This window comes from Thalia democratica, unplaced genomic scaffold (genome assembly GCF_965202585.1).
Source record: "Thalia democratica unplaced genomic scaffold, ktThaDemo2.hap1.1 HAP1_SCAFFOLD_701, whole genome shotgun sequence".
Classification (NCBI taxonomy): Eukaryota; Metazoa; Chordata; class Thaliacea; order Salpida; family Salpidae; genus Thalia; species Thalia democratica.
Window position 1 is genome coordinate 25,833 of NW_028139691.1, and position 22,043 is coordinate 47,875.

General features: G+C 25.3%; 1 protein-coding gene across 1 annotated transcript; it reads right to left on the reverse strand.

Moving 5' to 3' along the window:
* Positions 1–880: 880 nt before the first annotated feature.
* LOC145846887 (rho GTPase-activating protein 10-like) lies at positions 881–21,819 on the reverse strand (the record flags this gene model as incomplete). Its single annotated transcript, XM_082953447.1, has 14 exons — positions 21,674–21,819; positions 20,651–20,777; positions 18,932–19,034; positions 18,325–18,454; positions 15,059–15,190; positions 13,882–13,953; positions 12,349–12,497; positions 8,131–8,347; positions 7,578–7,721; positions 6,808–6,974; positions 6,451–6,609; positions 6,079–6,238; positions 3,357–3,511; positions 881–1,016 (listed from the first exon to the last, which is right to left on the reverse strand). Coding segments are annotated over exons 1-14 (1,983 nt in total), but the record flags the coding sequence as incomplete, so codon positions are not given.
* Positions 21,820–22,043: the final 224 nt, after the last annotated feature.

Below are 22,043 nucleotides of genomic sequence, written 5' to 3' on the forward strand. Positions count from 1 at the left end.
AAAAATGAATATTTTTTAAGTTAAAGTTAGGAAGCCAAATGTATGAACATTAAAAGGTGCTATTAGGTACAATTTCTATATCAAGTAAATAATTTTAAAATTTAACTTTATATCAGAGCTACAGTTGAAATTTAAAAAATGCTCAAATATCTTCACTCAAGGAGGTATGACATTAAATAAAAGTAAATAATAATTAAACCCTACTAAAACCTTGTTATAAAATCGCCTTTATTCAACTTAATTGAGCTTTCCCTTTTATATCCTCTAAAAGGTTCGTTGAACCTAAAATGTATATTATGTTGAACCCTAAGTTTATTTTAGACAAAAATATATATCTAAGAAGTTGAAGGTATAAAAAAACTCCCATCATAAAAAATCACCAGTGAAATTTTTGTAATAATACCTTTGAAAAATTATACGCATGCTCCAAAAAAGTATTAGCCATTCTCATAAGAAATTTAAAAAAATTACCGCCACAAACTTGAAATTAGTTAAATCATTTTTATTACAACCAAAATTTTATTAATTAAAATTATTTTTCAACACCCAGAGTAATAAAATTTAGTAAAATTTTTTCATTGCCATTAAACCACAACTTGCTGAACATTCACACCTCACAAAAAATTATAACTCTAACAATTGTAGTTCGAAAATTTTTCTACACCTCGATTAAATATTTTAAAAAACAATCGACATGAAAATTTTTCAAAATAAATATCCGCACGGTAGCGCTCTACTAACCTTGCTGCTGCTTCTTCCTCTGCACATTCTTCCTGTCCGTGCTCCTGAACGCCCTTGACCTCTGAAACTTCATCTCGGGGAATCCCCCTTCTTGCACCCCCTCCAAACTGTCACCCACCAGCATCTTGATCGAATCGTTCGGAGTGACCTTTTTCATGTCGGGAGAAATTTTCTTCTTTTGTGTTTTCGATTTTGGGGAATTCCCCTCGCTGACACCTTCCTCGTGCGAGAGTTGGCGCCAGTCCTGGTGGAGTCGCGGTCGTCGCTTCTTTATCCTGGTGAAGGGAAAGTTCCCGTTTTTGTAGCTGATTTGTGACGTCATATTACGATGGTGGATGCATCATGCGCGTTGTTTGTGACATCATAACACCATCATGCAAGTTAGTGAAGCAGGCAAGAAAAAAAAAGAGTTTCGGTTAGTGACATACACCAAGAAAAAAGTAGAAATAAATAGTATTTAGTTCAAATTAAAAACTTAAAAATTAATTTATTTTGAGCTAGTGGCATATTATAGATTAGACTTTATTTCAAGTTATATATTAGCTCAGTACTAAATTAGTACAACATTATATTTAAAATTTACAAATTGATTTACAAAGTAAATTTGTAGTTTCAAAAATAGTTTCAAAACTATTTTGATACTTTTTAATACTTAAAATAAAAACTATGTAATTTTAAAATTTAGTTTTTTTTTTAATATAGTAGTAGCTAGTTTTTACTGTTAATTTTTTTTATTATATGTTTATCATAAATATGCTAATAAACTTTTATTTAAGTATTTTATTTACTTTTGCAGTTCATTACATACTTTGAGCCTAACATTTATCTAGTCACTAAAAATTAAGTTAACTAATTAAATAGCAATTTAATAAGTAAACTTTTAAATTAAAGCACATTTATGAATGAAGCTAATCTAAACATGCATGATTTGAAAAATTTAGATACAAATTAAAGTTTAATAAATTAAATACAATTTATCGAACACTGATTTGAAAGTAAAGTTTTATTGAGCAAAAAAGAAAGGCACAATGGAAATTAAACAAAGTATTAAGAATCAAAAGTAATAATTTTTTAAAAAGGCACTAAATTATTGTTAAAAAATATAAAAACAAGGTAAGTTTACTAGAAGCGGAAAGACTAAGAAACTAAAGAAAACTAAAAATTTAAAAGAAAAATAAATTGTCATGTTGTTTTTTGTTCAATGATACATTAATTTTTCGCATATTTCAATTTTTTTTTTTAAAATCTTTACATTATCTTTTTATGAAAATTTAAATAATGAAAAACATTTAAATTTTAAATTTTTTCTGTGAAAAGCTAATTCTAAAGCGTGATAAAAGCCAAGCCTGTGTTACACTCAACAAGGAGAAAGAATTACAGAAAAATTTCATGTTAGTCATCACATAGCTGTATGCAGAAATATTTATTGCATGATTTAACTTTTTCAATATCTTTATACAACATTTTTTCAGTAGTAATAAAGTTTAACAATTTTTTTAAAATTCTCTAAAGTAAACATAATTTTGAATTATTAGAAAATTAATTTTAGCAGCAATTAAAAATAGGCTGCAATGAAAAATTCTTCAAGCAAAATTGTTTAAAAACACTAAAAATAAAAGTTTATTTAAGCAGCATTCTTAAGTGTTAAAAACTTCATATAAATATATCTAACCTTCCTTTGAAAGTATTTGACTATTAAATTATTATTTAAAATTTAACATTTCATTTAAACTTTGCTTTTATTTAAACTTCTTTTGAAGAAATTACAACATGAAAAATACAGATGAAATTTAACTTTCTAAAAATTACACAATATATTAAAGTAATAATCACAATAAGCAAGCCTGATCAAATTGAATTACACAACATTAAAAGCAGAAAAAGTCACAAAATTTTGAATTATTGTTAGTTTTGTGCAAAGCAGTGTCACAATGAATTAAGTTAGTGAATGAGTGAAAAATGTCTACACTATTTAACCAACAACTTTTCTAATAATTTAAATCTGTATACATTTACAACACAGCATATTTCACTTTTGTTTAAAACATTTTTTTACTCAACTTAAAATATGATTAAATTTTACAAAAAGTTTAGAGAAAATAATGAAGCTTTTTACTTCCGGATGCAACTTAACTATTAATAATTCATTATGCATTTAACGTTTGTAATTGATTTTAAAAAGTTCACTAAAATATCTTTTTTGAAGTTTAAAAAGCTGTTCACTAAAAGATTTACTTTTACAAAACGTTTCTGAATTAAAAATAGTTTATATATTCCAGATAAAACAACTCTCAGTTTTATTTTTTCTTACTCAAAGTAAAGTATAATTTTTTACAGCTAGACTCTACTCACAAGTGAAATTTGCTGTACAGAATAATTTAAATTTACCCAAGTTTGTACTAAGTAAGCAACTAAGCAAAAAGCTACAGAGTTCTGTAAAAACAACTTTTGTAGAAAATAAAACAATTTAAAGAATACGTTTTTAAAATTAAAAAACATTATAAATCTTATGTAAAAGCTAAACTGATCTGGTAAAAAATGTGATCACAATCAAAGCTAGCTACACCACACAATTATAATATTGAACTCCAGAAAAATCTAGTAACTATATTCACCTCTGACTGGGCAATCTGACAAACGCGGGTTTCAGTTTCCTGAGCGTTCCTTCTTTGGGTAAATCCCCATCATTGAAAAGATCCATGCAGTTCTCAATCATCATTTCAACAACGATGTTGCAGAACTTTATCTCCATTATTGATGTGAGGCTTTCCTGGTTGATAAAAATATTAGACATAAATTTATTTTGTAAAATAAAGATAAATAATTTTAATAGATAATATTTCAAATAACAATATTTTAATATTATTTAAAATAATAAAATGTGTATATTTAGCTAGCTCAACATTTTAGCTTTGTAGAATCATTATAGAATCATACAAATTAAGTAAATATAAATGTATATACACACAGTTGTTTAAAAACTTTCTCAGTTTCATATTTTTATATTTGAAACAAGATATACTGATATATTAAAAAATGGCATTGCATTGTACAAACACTGCATATAGTAATCTATCATACAAATATGAAAAAAATATATATACATAACTTATCAGCACTAATTATATATGATACAGTAGGTATGTAGAACTTTACAAAAAAGATGCATATCACTTGAGAGTGAAAATATAAAAAACCAAAGTTTTATTAAACTCTATTTCCGATGCCAGTTTTTAAAACCAAACTTTGTATAGTATTATGCTAATATGACAGTAATACTTTTAGGCATTTTTTTGAAACGCATAAAAGTTTCAAGTCTAGAAAACAAAATAGATCGTTTGCAAAACTAATGCATTTAGTATATTACAATGGAAGGTATCAAAGTAATCATTAAACTTTGTGTGGCAAAAAAAGAAGTATTTTAGCAACTTAAAAGTTTAGTATCACGTAAGAGTTTCCTGTGAGTTAGTACTTGTTTCATAAGTCATAACTAGTAAAAAGTTTGCAAGCAAGTTAACATTGTAAAAAAAACACTATTTCGAAACTTTTTTGACTTGAGTAATTAAAAACTGATACTTTTAAAACAAAAGTTTTAAAATACACTTAAGTATTTAAATGCACAAAAAGTACGTTTACAGTCTATTTTTGTTAATCTAAAAATTTAAATAGTATATAAAAAAATTACATAGATGAAACGTTTTATAATAATCGTACAAAACCAGAACATGAAGTGTATATATATATAATCAAAAAGTATTTACTAAAGTAAAGAAAAATAAAATCAAAACGAAGTTAACAAATTATTGAATGTTTTGAACAAATTTTTAAATCAATTTTTTAAAAACAAACTAATTTTCTTTAAAACATTAGCGTTGTTCCTTTTTTTATATCAGTTTAATAAACAAAAATTATTTAGTGTTACAATCACTTAAAATAATTGTAATGTTAGACTTTTTATGACTCTAGTATGATAATCATTGAGATAAAAACTATTATTTTAATAGACATTGTATACATTATGTCAATATTGACAATACAACTTGTAAATTACTGATATGTGTAAGAAATCATAAGATTTTATCTGTGTAATTAAAAAAACTAATTTAAAATTATTTGTTTATATAGAAAAATAAACGGTGATTTATAAACTTTATTTCAAACAATAAATAGTAAACAGCTTTAGTTAGAGGTTAAGATAGAAAAACTTTTCAATCACCATGCTCAACTTGACTTAATTAAATCGATAAGTCAACCTGGAATAAACAAAATTTTGGCATTGAAATAACTTTGTTTTAATCAAACAATGATTATGCATACTTTAATTTATAATTTTTCATTTTAAATAACATTACAAAGTGTGGTAAACAAATTTTATCAGTACACAAACTAGCCGAAAAGTCTTTTAAACAATTTTGTTAAAAAAAAATATAGTTATTTGCCTTAACTAAAAAAGATTGCTCAATTTACTGAATTGTAAAGAGTTTAATGTTTAATTTTGCTTTGAAGAGGTCGCAATTTTTTGTCACCGAAACCGGTCGTGAATAAAATTTTTAATTTTCACATCTCCGTGTAAAAGAAATATATTTTTTTTTTAAAGTATCTGAAATTAATTAAGTATATAAATATTGTAAAAATACATTAAACCACAAACTGAAAAAAGTAATTCTTTTTTCATCCTAGACAAAAATATGCTATTTACTTAAAGTGAGTTTTGTACTTTACAAAAAACTTATGACATAAATTTCTTATAAATCTCTTTTATAAGCATCTGAATAAAAACAATATTACATGCATATGTTTGTAAAACACTTAACAAAAATAAAGTTAAAGTAAGTACCTAACATGAAACAGTAAAAACTACCTATTTTGCAGTTATGAGTGCAGAAAAAGTTTTCAAAGCAAAATATTTTTAAAATTCAATTAAAATATTTAATTTAAATTATTCAGTCCATGCGTATTTTACAAAAAAATAAAATCTTTAATTAAAATTTTAGTTTGAATTCGTTAAAAACTTTAGAAATTTAAAGAGTTAATAAAAATTAGTTGTCTGACAAATATGTTAAGCAGTAAAACTTGAATTTTTAAAAACTAATTTTACATTAAATATCCAACTTATATATACTAATTATCAATTTAAAAAAATTAACAAACTTTTTTTAAACCACACAAAAAAATTTTAGTTTAAATAAAAAGCCTGTGTTTTAAAATGTTTAGGTACATTTAATTTTTTTTTAACTGCAGAAAAAACTTAAACTGAAACAAAAATTTAACTAAATTTGTTATTTTTATAAACTTCAAAGTAAAAAAAAACAATATAATAATACAAATCAAACAAACTTGTTTTTCCCTCAACAAAGTAGGGCCGAAGCACACACCAACGTTCATAAGAGACATTTTGTTGACGTGGCTTTTCTGAACCACTTTGTTCAGATGGAACGTCAGTATCTTCAGTGCTTTCCTGTTTTGTTCCGGTAGTTGATAGACTAGATCGCGTACTCTGTTGAATAATTGTTATTATGAACTTTATAAAAATTCAAATACGTATGAAATTGCAAAAAAAAAATACTATCAAAAATAATTATTTTATTTGAATAACTTTAATTTATTAATACTTCTGAATGTTGTATTAAACCTATTATCCAAACAAAACATGTACACTTCTCAAATCAACAAAAACAACCAATATTTTCAACAAAATCAAGCACTAACTTTTCGTATCTGGCAGTGGGATCTTGCAGCTTGGCAGCGTCAACAAACTTCCTGTGTAGCGCGAATGTGCACACCGGATCCGGCATCTTCCTGAAGAGATTTTTAAGAGCCGAGGTCAGCGTGGTGAAGTCTGCTTGCTCCACTGAGGACAAATCGTATCTGGATAAAAGAATTAATAACAAAAGGTTTGTGAGTGATAAATTCAAGGAGATAGATTTATAACAAAATAAACCGCTGTATATATAACAAAACAGAAAAATAAAATACTGATATCTACAACAAATATGTTTCTTTTTTTCCAATCATTTAAAAACGAGGATACATTTCTATTTAAAAAAAAAACAAATCAAAACAAACTTGTCAGCAGTCTTGGGGTTCGTGCAGGTGTTGATCAGCTGGTCCACCCTGGATACGACCCCAGATACCCGGTACATCCCCTCCGTGTCCACGCCCCTCCTCTCTATTTCACTCACCAGATTCCTCATGAGCAAAAGACCATTTTCGTTCAATTGAAACGTGTGCTGCTTCACCTTCGACTCCCGCTTCGAATCCTGGTTGAAGTTTTTGTTATTTATTATTAACTACTATGTTTGTTTTCTGGTAGGTGAAAAATTTACTGTTATATATTTAAAATCTTCCAAAACAGTATATTAATTTGGTAACATATATACAAATAAGTCGTTTTCTATCAACAACTTTTTCTTAGCTTTTGTACAGCTTTGAGTGTTTACCTTTTTTTTAGGAAAACACTTAATCTTGTTCATGGCTCATTTAATTATGAACGGAACTTTTAAATTATACTCAACCCCTTAAAAAAATTCTGATAAAATTTAATATTAAATCATCTTCATGTTATAATCTTTTCAGTGGGAAAATTCCATTGCGTATAAAGCAAAGAAAAAAAAGATAGTAATACACATGCTGTAATATTAACTTATCTGTTTACTAAAATCTTTGCTCTGCTGTTTATGCTGTTTACCCCCTATTCCACAAAAAGTTAATAAATATAATTAGTATATATCATTCAAACCTGTTTGTTGTTATCCTAGCTTTGCAAAGGTTCTAGCTGTTTTCCTCTCATAATTAAATTACAAATATAAAATGTTACAATTTACAATATTTTTTACCTGTTTATTACTATCTCTACTCTGCAATGGTTCTGGTTGTTTACCACCCATGGCTGCCATCCATTTTTTCCTGTCTTCTTCTGATATTGCCTGGCAAGTCAGCGTCTTAACTACTTTGCTGTCCATATCCATCCCAGCTATGTCCTGTTTAATTGTTTTCGTATAACGTTTCAAGTTCGTTTAGTTGTTGTTAAGGAGAATAATGAAAAGTTGTAGGTAAAAACTGAATCAATTTCATACTAAAGCTTATACAAAAAGTAATATTGTACTACATATTAATAACCCCAATAGAGTTTTATTTTTTTGTTTTATGCAAGTTTTGAAACAATAACTGAGCAAGTTGCATTCAGGAGATCAAAATAAAATTGACTTTAAGTAGAAGGACACAAAACAAACCAGTAATTGAAAAAAAACAGTATAAAACTCATCACAATCAACTTCGTATACTTTACTAAAACTTAGAGATCGGAGCTATATTGAACTTGGATAACATAGTAGAACAGTAATTTTTTTAATTAATAATAATTGTTTTATGAACATTCATCAAACAAACCTGAACTTCGAGATCGAAGCAGAACCTCCTGTCAATGGAATCGCTGCTCCTTCCCACGCACGAGTGCACGACGATCGTCTCCAGCTGCACGTTGTGAGGCTGCTGTGACGTCATAATCAGGTTGTTCGTGGACGGGTGGAAGGGAGGCGCCGTTTGGAAGAGCTTCGAGCCGGAGTTGTAGGTGCAGAACAGCTTGCTCCACTTAGTGCCCGTGAGTCTGTTGAGGAGAGGAAAGTTAAAGAATTTTGAAGTTAATAAATAACAGCTTGAGTGAGCTTGACCTATTAATGTTTGTACTAACTATAAAACTACTTTCTGTATTTGATAAATAAATAATTTTTTCAAGTACAGGCTAGTTTGATACATTTTGTGAGTTAAAGAAAAATATGAAAATGTTTGTTTATTGATAAAATATATTGACCAGTTCGTTTTGTAGTATAAAAAATAGTAAATATTTTTGATATACTATTAGTACTACATTAAACTTGCAGCACATTTGTTTTATTTCGTGCCAATTAGTTTGTGGGAGGGAAAGTGTTGGAAGAAAAAAAAATGCAAGAATTTTGATTTCATTTTATTGGCGTAATAAAATTCCCAATTCGTTTTGTATTATTTATTATTAGTTTACATACATAGTTTACTGCAGTTTCAAAACAATTTACTTTACTAAGACTATCTTTAAACGGAAGTAGTTTTCATTTAATTGGTTATTAATAACATTGTAACATATTTAATAAGTGCTATACCGGTTAATTAGTTAAAATCAACAAAAACATCGGCGAAATTCTACAGAGCCGAAGCCTGGACTTCCACATGCCGTGAGACTATCTCAAGTTAACAAAGGTTGATCATACCAATTCGATCACCAGTCTAATACTCATTTAAGGCTTGTGGTCTGATGATCGAATTGACATAATTAAACCTTTGGTTAATTAGTTTGTAGTTTTTTTAATAAAGTTTGCTCTAACAAGTAAAATCTAGTCTGTAAACGAAGATTTAATTTATTATACAGCTACAAATATAACGTAATTAAGTAAAAACTAATTGTTATAAAGTATACTTAAGTTGTAGAAGCAGATAAAATTTTTGAACAAAAATCTTGGTTTTTAAGTTTTGTCAAAATAATTTGTCTTTTATATAGTAAAAAATTAGGGTTTTTGAAATTCATCAAGTAAATTAATTATTTTCTATGTAAAAAATCACAGTTTAAAATTATTAAAAACAGACGTAACTATCAATAATTTTGGAACTTTTCAAACTTAATTTTATATTATGTGAAAAGAATCCACAAACTATACACTTAATGTTAACCTGGCTAGGTATTTTGCATCTGAAGTAAAGTTAATGAAACAAAATTTCATATATAATTATAAAAAACACATAGATTTACAAACATAGATTTGACCTGTTGTCATATAAAATTTCAATTCGTTTACATTTAGACCTTTATAAATTTTTCAAATTGTTTATTGAATGTAAAGAAGTAGCACAAATTTATGCAGACTTATAGATTTGAAAATATGTGTTTTAACAAGGTTGTTATTACAAATCACTATCATTATCAAAATAAACATACTTGTTCGTTTGTTCGAATACGCACGATTATTTTCAAACTAAAAGAAATACACTACATACAGTAGCTTTCATTTTGAAATTAAAGAAATCTATAATTTATTAGTTGTATATCAAAAAATATTTTAATTAAAAACAAGAACATTTTTAACAGTAGCTGTAATAGTATATAAGATACTTAAACTAAAAAACTTGGCATAAATTAAAATGTGGTCATAGTAAAACTTGTGGTTTGAATTGGACAATATAGATATATAGTTATCATTTTCTCAATTTCCTATGAAAGTTTACATACAAAACAAATATTTTTTTTGTCAATTGCATTTGTGCAACAAATTCCTAAAGAAATTTTTAAAAATTTTTATGAATTTCTAAACACAACCTTGAGACAAAATCGACAATAAAAATATTTTATCCAATTGATAAGTTGTTATTATACAACAGTATTTACATTGTAAAACATTGGACATATTTGAACATGTAATAAAAAGTGAGGATTTTAATGGTCATAGTAAATATATCATCAATAATTACTATCTCAAATTCCAAAATAAGACTATTTTTAGTTGATGAGGAAAATGTAACAGTTGTGCAAACTTATTGAAAGCTCTAAACTGTTGTCAACATATTAAAGTAAAATGTAGCTATCAAACAAAAACAATAATAACATAGACTTACTTTAAGAGGTAATACACATTTCAGTTTATATTATACAAATACATATGTCAATAACTTTAGTTTGTATTTTATAAAACTTAAATTGTTAAATCATTTCAAATACCAAACAAATAAACTAAAAGCTATGTTTGTATTGAGTAACAGAAAACAAACTAAAACCTAAAACTTTAAATGTAAATAAATTTATATTGTTTTACTAGCAAAAAGTTAGCCATGTTTAGTAAAATACTTCAAACTTGTGTAAAATTATTGTTTTTATTCATTTTGATTGACAACAAACAAAGACGTTCAATTTTGAAAGAAGCGAGTTTAAACCCATTAAATGTTTCTGTGCGCGCCGTTTCAAATCAATACAAACAAGTTTGCTTGTATGTCGGCGGCACATCAAAGAAAAAGAGTTTATGCAAATTCAATACGAACAAGAAATGTCACTTTGCCATGAAGTTTTTATCGATTTGCATAAAGTTTGTTGAACAAAGTGTTTTTAAACTAAGGCTGTATTGACTTTTTTTTTATGTTTGGTGGGTATTTAAAGGAAAAATAAAAACTTTATTATAGATAGAATTAGATAATAATAACAAATTATTAGAACAAGTGTCATTTTGTCATGAAATTTTTTATCGATTTGCATAAAATTTGTAGGATAAACAAACAGTTTTCAAACAGAGTTTATAATTTCAACGGCTTTATCTAAATTATTTAAAATGTCACTTTACAAAGTTTGTTTTTGTTGATTATAAAAATTGATTATTTTAATTTTTGTGGAACAAACAAGTTTTACTCAACTGAGGTTGAGCTAAAATAAAGAAATAATACTTAGTTATGAAGTTTTTACATAAATGCTTTAAAATAAACAAACTGTCTTCCCATTGAGGTAACACTGACAGTTTATGTCACCTTGTTTTTAGTATTTAAAGGGAAAAATAAAAATAACTTTTATCATATTTCAATCAGGAGCTCTCCCAGGAAATGTCACTTTGTTTTTAAGTTTGTACTTATTGATTTGCATAAAAGTTCTTCGGGATAAACAACAATCAACAAAGTTCATAGAACGAAATACATTTTTTTCAAGACTTTTTTGAGAAGATAAACAATTAAAATAATTGTAAAATTTACTAAAAATCATACATTGTATTTTTATCTTGTCTGATGTTTAGTTTTTTTTTTTTAATTGTTTAAACATTTTTTTCATAACCTTATTTGAAATCTTATCACATACTTATATATAAATGCACTAAATATTTATATAATTTACACAAATTTTTATATCTTTTAAACAAATAAAAATGTAATCAAACTCAAAATAATGTTTATCATATAAAAAACACAAACTTTTAAAAGCTTTTAATAAACAAATATTTATCTTGAACAAACTTTCTTAACATCGGTGATTTATAACTATACAAATAAACTATGTTTGTTGGTAATTAAATAAACAAATTTATTAAAAGTTTAAGATTATAAATTGGATGTAAATTAAAAATTACTAGGTGCGTGTTACCAACAAAATTTTATTAACGCATGCCAGCCTATTACAGCTCGTATCATTATTTTAAAAGTATACGCATAACAATTTTTAACAACTTCTAGTTTTATCAATTGTACACAAGTATTCGTGTGATAATTAACAAACACATACCTGTTTGAACTCTTATTATTGATATACAATTATCCATACACAATGAGTTTTTGTATTTTTAATACTACTACCAACCTATTCGGACTCTTATCATTAATATACAGGTCTCCACACAACAATCTTAATATGTATTAGTACTCATATCGTTGATATACAATTGTTCACACAACTTTTTTTTTTTCAATAATACCAACCTGTTCGAACTCTTACCATTAATGTACAAGTATCCACACAATTTAATTTTGTAGTTCTAATATTACCAACCTGTAACTACTTTTATCATTGATACACATACCTACATAATAACATAAATGTTTAATACAACCAACCTATTTGAACTCTTGTCATTGATGTAGAGGTACCCGCACCGATCCCACCTGGACATGTCCTTGTTCGGATCGTTCTGCATCTTGGACATCAGCTGGTGGGACTGCTCTCTCGTCGAACTGAATTCCGCCCGCGTTGCTTCTAACTGGTCCTGTTTGATTTTATATTGTAAATAGTTGTATATTAGATGTTTGTTAAGTATGTTACTGAATTATCTAGGTTTTTTGAAAAGCATAAAAATTATTCTAAATTAATGCAATATTTTATTAAATAGTTTTAATGTTTGTTATTATTATTGCGTTGCTTCTAACTGGCCCTGTTAGGTTTAATTACAGTTAAACTTTTAGCACTAAAATTTTTAATTGTTTTGTTAAACTATTAAGTTTTCATAACATACATAGAAATTATACTAGAAAATAAAATAATTTATTTTTAAAAATATTTATAGTTTTTTCATTTAAGGTTGTGTAAGACAATTAGTTAATTTTTTGTTAAAATATTAATTTTCAATTAACTATTTAACTACAGTTGAACTAAGCTCTACACTTTTGCTTTAAATCAGTTCGAAAAGTAAATTATTTTCTTTACAGTTGTGTTTTAAAAATATTTTAATTACTATGCGCATAAAATATTAATACAAAATCCATATAACAAAATAAATTATGTAATTACAATACTATAAATTATTTGTTTAAAAACGTTATTTTTTTTCTTTTTTTTCTCTCGAAAACTTTAAGTTTAATGTGGATTTTGATTATCAAAATGACTGTTTACAGTTTATTCGATTGTTTTTATATAAGTAATCGCTAAAAGTAACAAAGGTCAAAGTATGAAACTTTTATTGTAGTATTGTTTTTTAACAGCTTTTGTCGAAAACAATACAATTGTTTTTATCGACTAGTTTTAACAAAAAAAATTTTATTTTAATATAGATAAATACATAAACAATATTTAAGCATAAAAAAATTATAGTTGATAAGTACCCTTTCTTTCGAAAAATAAAAAATCATTTTATCTTTATAGTTTTAGATGCAGCAAATGTCTTAAAATAAAAATCTAAGTTCATATAATACTAGATTTAATTAAAACAATATTTCAAACAAAGTCAAAAACTTCAACCTAAAGTATATCACTTAAATAAAAAAACACATAACAACTTTTAGAAACAACTTACAAAAATCATTAAATAAAAATTTATAAAAGAGACCTTATAAAACTTAAGAAGAAATTTACGTTGAATAAATTTGCATACAATGCTTATGATTTTGAAACTCATTTATGAACATAAAGGAAATCTATTAAAAAGTATAAAATAATAATAAATAAACCTTAAAAAAACCCGATGATTTCATATAATATATATACCTTCACATAAACTATCAAAACATTTAATTATAACAAACTTATCAGACCATAATAAAAACTGTTTTATTAAACATAAACACGATATAATAACACCACAAAATTATTAACCTCAAAACATATGATGATTTCATATAAAATATAAATAAATTACATATATATAATAAACTAACTTCAGTCTGTTGAATGTACGGTTTGTGTTCTTGAATTTTCCTGTTTGAACTGTCATAGAAATCGAAGAAGCTCTGAAAAGTTAAGTTTGAAATATCACATGTCGCATAACCGCATTTTCGTATTATGGCAGCCAATATAAGCAGTTTTATATAAAATATATATATTACAAATAAAAACTTAATCGAAAAAACGGGAATTTTTTCAAAGTACATAAATTTTGTTATTTCATATTTTCAGACTCAGTTTTTAAGCCAACAAAGTTTTTTTTCAACTTAGAAAATAATGAAGTTATAAACAAAACATAATTTATAAAAAAAACTAGTAAAACAGGATTAAAAAAAAATATTCATAATGAAGAGTTATTTAAAATCGCAACTATTTATAATCGGTACAAATATAAACAAACACGGTATTAAACCGTGATCAGTTTATGTGTTTACTTTGATATTTATATAACTGTTATATATTATTATCATGCTTCGTATGATAACAAAATTTAAAACTAGTTTATAAATTTAAAGTACTGTAAAGCAAACATGATTTTAGTCTATAATCTTGTTATAACTTATACTTTGAACTATCTATATCAGTTCTAACTTTTACAATATTTCAGTAATATATATTAGTTATAACACTAAAGGGTTAAACATAAAAGCAGTTAAAAAATAAAACGGAAAAAATGGTCAAAATAATGTACAAGTTTGAATCAATTATAAAACAGCTTTATGTTTTTTAATATTTCAAATAACAAAATACATAAACAATAACTTATACTTTGAACTATCTATATTAGTTCTAACTTTTTATAATATTTCAGTGATATATACTAGTTGTAGAACTAAAGGGTTAAACATAAAAGCAGTTAAAAAATAAAACGGAAAACAATGGTTAAAATAATGTTTAAGTTTGAAACAATTATAAAACAACTTTATGTTTTTTAATATTTCAAATAACAAAATACATAAACAACAACTTATACTTTGAACTATCTATATTAGTTATAACTTTTATAAAATTTCAGTAATAAATACTAGTTAAAGAACTAAAGGGTTAAACATAAAAGCAGTTAAAAAAATAAAACAGAAAAGAATGGTTAAAATAAAGTTCAAGTTTGAATCAATTATAAAAGAACTTTACGTTTTTTAATATTTCAAATAATAAACTACATAAACAAACATTCATCATGGTAGTGAACAGCTTGACGAAGTTTAATTTCTGTGTGATCTGGGTTTCCTGAAGAGAAAACACGTAGTTGAGCGATTCTTTGTGGAACCTCGCTTTCGTCTCTAAAAACTCCAAATCTTGGTCCTGTTCGAATGATGTATAGGTTTTGAATGATTTGATTTAAAATTAACTTCCATTGAGTATCAAGTAGTTGTTTATGAGTTTTAGTTTTACTATTTTAAATGCTATATTTTAATTTTACTATTATACTGATTACTATCTATCATACACTTAATATATCGAGATGTTTAAATTTCATTGTTGGTTATAGGTAGGTGTCAAAAATGCACGAAGGGACACTTTTGCACGGGTTAAAATTTTTTTCTGTTTTTTTTTTATATAACTTTGTTACCTCTAACCCTTACCCGTGGTTGGTACTTTTCTATTGTTGTTATTATTTTCTTTATCTTTATTTCTATCACTTTGACCCTACTTTTTACTCTTGGTCGGTTTTTTTTTTTACTCTCGTGCAAAATTGACCATTCGTGCAAAAATTTTTCGTGCATATTTTACCCGTCCCCGTTGTTTACACACGTATATATTATTTTCTAAAATAGTCTTACTTGAATTGTACAAGTACTCCCCAGAACTTTAAAAACAAAAGTAATATATGGGTTGGATTTAAATTTCTAAATTATATAACAACTTAGTTAAAGTTAAAAATTTTCTTTAATGAAATTATCAGAAAGCTTTAAAAAATATTTGTGTTCTGCAGTTCAAAATTAAATAGTTATGTTTTATGCAAAACTTTACAAGATATCTATTATAAAATCTAGTTATCAACATTGTACAAAGGCATGTTTAATAAACAGTAACTTTTATTACATATAAATTATGTGTTGATAATAAACTTAGGCATAAACAAAACGTCTTTTTTTACTGTACATAAATACATTTATTAGTTTGAAAAAATTAAGAAAAAAATATTTATAACGTTTTATGAAACCTCTCATAAGGCATCACAGTCTAAAAGTTACTTAACTACTGTAAGAAAAAAACTAGAAACTGTTTTTTATCTAATCACTATGTACAAACCAGACTTTTGCTGGAACAAAAGCGATTATAACGTCATTAGCATTTAAAAACTCACAAGGAACTTTCCTATCTATTTTCGTAAAAATTATTTCAGTCAATCTATTCTCGTTTGATTAATATTCACTCTTTTAGTTATATTCAAAAAAAACACTTAGAACCAAACTTTTTAACAGTAGGTGTATCAAACAAATATTTTTATAACTTTGAAATTTTTTGAAGACGCACAACTCTTGAGATGACCGGCCACTTAAAACCACTAGAATTTTCCGTATTAGTATGACGTCACATTGAAAATTTACTGTGACATCACAGTTGAAAGTTAATGATGCGTAGTATGCATTATGTCAACAAGGCATATATGTTTGTACGAACTGTTGTATTGTGCTTGTTGTAATTTAGCGCGAAACTTTTGGACGAAACATAGAAAACTTTTGGAATTTTTAAATAAAATAACTGTATTTAATATTATGTATTATCAACTAGAAACGCATTTGAAAAAAAAAACTTATTGAAAACTTTTCAGATTTCTATACTAAAATTTCTTTATTAAACTTTTTTTTCATAATTACGTAATTTGTTTTTGTCTTAAAAACGTGACCGACTTTAAGGGAAAGTGTAGAAGACTTGTGAAAGTACTACAAATAAAATCACGACAAAAATAAAAATAAAAGCTGTTCACGAAGTTAAGTAACTCTTTTTTTCTAAAGTTACACTTTAAGTTTCAATCAACTTTGAACGTTCATGAAGTGTGAAAATCATACTTTAAACATTTTGATTTTATCTACGCCGTAAGTCGAATATAGTTCAGAAAATATTTGACGCCATACCAAGCGTGCAATGTGCATGAAATTGAGTTTGAAGAAAATATATAAAACAATAGAAACATCCAGTGTTAGGCAATTGAACTTTACAGAAAGTATTCTAAACAATAGACTTGTATGTTATCACACTGTAAAATGAAAGTATAAAATTCGGTTTAAAAATTTTTCTTTATGAGCTAAAAAAGTTTGACTAAAGTGCAGAAATAAAACAAATGAAAATTTTTTTTGAAAGTTTAAAATATTTACTTTGAAAAGCTTTTTCAAAATTGCCAACAGTTTTGTTAATTTTAAGTTAATAAAAAAACTTAAACTGTAGAGATGCTACTTGAAACTGTAGAGATGCTTTGATCTAAAAAATAACTTTATGAGTGTCTGTTTAATCCTACACAAACTGATATGAACACAAATATCACTTCACAGACACTGACTTTTGTAAGTGATAATTACAATTATCCTTTAACATTCAAGACAGTCACAAGACATTTAGCAAATCTCAACTTTGAATGCACAAGAAACAAAATTTTTAAGAATTGTATGAAACGCATCATACTGATAGAAATATATTGTAAAATAGTTATATAACAGGCAATACTTATGTCAGTTTAGCTAAACAAAGTTTAAATATATGATTTTAAGTGTTAAAGCTTTTAAAATTTTTAATAATTTTGTTATATAAAACAACAACTTCAACTTACAAAAGTTAGTAAACAACTATTTTTAGCCAGCCCTTAACAGTTTTGTAATCATTTATTTTTCCTTGCATTTATTTGTTTAAATATTTTTCTTCATTTTTTATCCAAGTCTGCATAAGTGATTACAGAAAGATTGATAATAAAAATTATTTATAATTAATAATGTTTATTTTGGTTGGTATAAAAAGTTTAAAATTAAAAAGATGTTTTATGAAAAGTATAATGAATAAATAATATTAACATCATAGTAAAAGCAGACTTGTCTGGTGTGCACACAATTGTACTTAAATATTGTGCAAAGCTTTAAGAAACTAATAAAGATAAAATCAAGCAGAAACAATCTTATTTTATCAAAGGCATAGTTGCGTTTTGAACCTTATTGCCAACAAATAAACACAACCACTAAAACTTTACAGGTATGTAATTTCTTGCAACAGGTCTTTTTTTATCAATTGCAATGCTTAATGCTTTTTATTATAATATATTACAACAGTAATAAAGCTTACAAAACACAAGTAATTACATATTCATATCCATTCTTTCTATAAATTAGACAAGCTTGCTGGCCAACTGCTTGTAACAAAGCAAGAACCACCTTAATTGACTTAAACAACAGTACTCGATTGAATTAACAACAATAAAAAAAAAAGATTAACAGATGAAAACAAACCTTCAAAACTTGTTCCTTCTTCTTGTGAGACAACGCCAAGTTGGACTGCAAACACTTGTAATAGAGATCACTCGATTTGTCGAACTTCTTTTTCTGCTCTTTGTAGTTAGTAATCTCATTCTTTCTGAAGCTGTGATTATATTTTGATTTTTTACCAAAGTATATTATATACGTAAAAGTTAGCTTATAAAACAATCACGCTTGAAGAAAAACATTTATTTAAAAATTAAATTTACTTTTACTTAAATTAAGATATTCTATTTTTCATTATGAATTTTAAAAATACTTTCTGTTTGAAAATATTAAAGATATATGCACCACATCGTGCAAATAGTTGTTTCTATTTTTATATAAACTAAGTTTCAAAATTTTATAAGACATTCAAGCCTAAAATAGTGATTTTTTATTATAATACCTAATATATTTTGTATTTAAAAAAATACTCAATTTGAACAACACAAACTTTAAAAGTTCAAAACAAAGTTTTCAAATACTGAGTAAGCAGCTAAAGTACCCAAAAAACTGTTTTTGTTGATGTAACCAATTTTTAAAAGAAACACATGTGTCATTAACATGTTGTTACTACAACACAAACATATCAACCAACTTTTCCAGAGGCTCCTGAAAGTTTTTCTTGATGCTGTCGATTTTTTCTTGCCAGTTCTCTGACACAGCTTCAAGTAAAATGCCATACTCATTCAGTGTTATTGCTGGAAAAAATATTTCAGTTTAAAATTCATAACTGTTTATTCAAATAGTAAAGTTCAAAACAATAATTGATGTATTTTTCAAGTTTTTGCTTGAAAAAATAAATAAATATAATGTGAATAAAACTATTTCATAACAATTGCTAGATAAAATATCAAAAATAAGTTTCATATTTTTTATGCTTATTGATTAATAAAAATTTGATTTATATATAATGTATAAACTATAATTAAAATAAAAATCTAAAAAACAGATTTTCTTAAGTTTGTGTACTTAAAAAATTGTTTTTAAAGATCTTCTGTAAATTTAATTTTTTAAATGTTACGTACACAGAAAACAGACTTAAAAAAAAAATAAAATACAATGCAGACTTTGATCTATGAATATAACACAAATCAAAACAATTTATACAAATAGTAAGTATCTTGTTGCATACCATTCTAAAAATTATTTTACAAAAAAATACTAAATGAATATCATTTTTATTACATTAAGTTATGTTATAAAAAATTATAATATATTATAACTACAAATTATCCTCGATTCTTGTTTTAAAAAATAAGAAAAAAAAGCACTTTACAATGGATCAAACCTTATTAAAAAAAGTATAAATTTTGTAAAAAAGTAAATCATTTTAATTTTAACTACTAGAAAAAAATTGTTATGTTCCAAAAAATGTATAGACCTTTTTTTAATAAGTAGTCGTTTCCTTTATTTTTACCATCTATTATTATATAACTAGAAATTAAAAATCACTAACTTTTGTTTTAGTACCAAAGACTAGGAGTAAATCTAAAAATAGGAAAGAAAAAGTATTAAATCATAAGAAATAATTTAAGTGATTAAAACCAACTCTTACTAGGTGATATTATAATAGAATAACAAAAATAAATGCAATTTAATTAATTTTTTACAGGAAAAGTATTAAAATTTTTTACATCTTTAATTTTTACAATGAAGCTTTTATGTGAACTGTTTTCAAAATTTACTGAATTTTTTTATTTTTGGTATACACATAAAAAGTCGCTTGTTGTTTAGTTATTTAATTATATGAGAGTCAGTGGTCAGAAAACAGTTTAACAATAGTTTTATATACTACCACTGAAATACCTAAGAAATATAAAAGTACATCAGTTTCAAAATTTATAACTTTTATTGTAGGAATCAGAACTACCATAATTTACTTTATAATTCATGATTGTCATATTTCAGATTTAAAAATTAAAGATAAATGAAAAGTTATAAAACTTTTTTTTTTAAAGAAACAGTTTTTAAAACTTACCTCAAAAGAAATTTGAAACAAAAAGCACGGAGTGTAAAGTATTTCAGATAAAAACTTTGCACTAGTAAACATAAGCTAGCATAACATATTATTATTACTCATAGCATAACTTACAAAAAATAACATTTACCCTAAAAAGCTTGAACTATGAAAGCCTTTATAAACTTTAAATCAATTTATATAAATTGAGAATTAATTAAATTTAAGATATATCATGTTTATTTAGGCTTTAAATACAAACTTGTGCTTTCACTTTCAATTTTCACAAACAGATAAAGTTACAGAAAATCTATCAATATTTTTATTGTATATCATACAAAGCAAATAAAAACAAACTTAATCTTTCTTCTCTGTCTGTCATATCTTCACCGATGCGGTGGAACTCAAACCCCTTCAACTTCGCACTGAAGGTATCAAGTCTCTTGTGGTACTCCATAGAAGCCGTCACAAGGTTCTTGCTTTCCTGTGAAAAAAAAACTAATAGTTAAACTTTCTTGTGCATGTAAAAAATTTATTGTTATCCTATTATATTAGTCTAATATTTGTCTGTTTCAGATGTGAAATTTCTGATGTGAAAAAATATGGAGAGTGTTTTCTACTGATAATTTATAAAAATTTTAATTCTTTTTTTTTTTAAACACTTATCAATAAATAATATATGTTTAATCTATTACTGAAGCACTTTATGCTGAAAAAGTATTTATTTTCTTATAAAGTTTACATCTCAAAATAAAACAGTAATTTTTTAGTTATTGTTATCAAGTATTATAAAAAACTATACTAAAAATTTCACTAAACATTTTTTCATAATTGAAGTCACAAAATTTAAATAATATATTTTTATTTTGATTTTTATCAAAAAGTGTGTCTAATAACAAGTTCTTAGCTTTTTACACAACACTATTAAACTTATTTATGCTATCATTTGCAAAAAAAAATAAGTACTACTGTAGTTTAAAAAAATCATTTTAATGTACAGTTGATTAGGCACAACTTTTTATACCTATTTGTTTTAGTTATAATGTTTAAAGACTCTAAAAATATTTAACTTTTATTGCTAACTTTTTTTTGTTTATTATTTTCGCATTTAAAACAAGACTAATTAAAACATATCTGTTATCTCTACGAACCTTTGCAATTTTCATAACATATTTATATTTTTTTTAATATCTTAACCTTAAAGATTCTAAATGTTTGAATTTATATAAAGATTTGTATTCCATTTAAAAGTCAAGTTGTCAATAGAAAACATTATACTTTTAAACAGCAAAGTAAACACCTCAAGTAAAACAAAAGTAAAATACCATTAGAATACAATTTATAAAATAAAATCTTTACAATCAACAAAACTCCATTCACCTTGATGAGACCTTTTATTTCATTGTTGGTTCTGACAATGGACTCCTCATGTTCCTGAACGCTCTGTCTGAACCAGGGGCTGTCAGAATAACAATCTGAAAACTCCAGCGGCTGTAGAACTTGCAGCACCATTGCAAATGTATTAATATAAAGCTGTAATGAAAAAACTTTAAGAGTTGAAACTTACAGTTTTATTTTGTTTTAATCTAAAGTACTAGCAGTACCAGTTCACTTATTTTTATATAGCACAAGTAAAAGTATTTAAAAGTTAGTATTAAACATATGAGATTTATTTAATAAAAATTAGTTTACAATAAATAAAGAAAAGTGCTTCAGTTATTTTATCAGTCGCTTATATAACTTCATATTG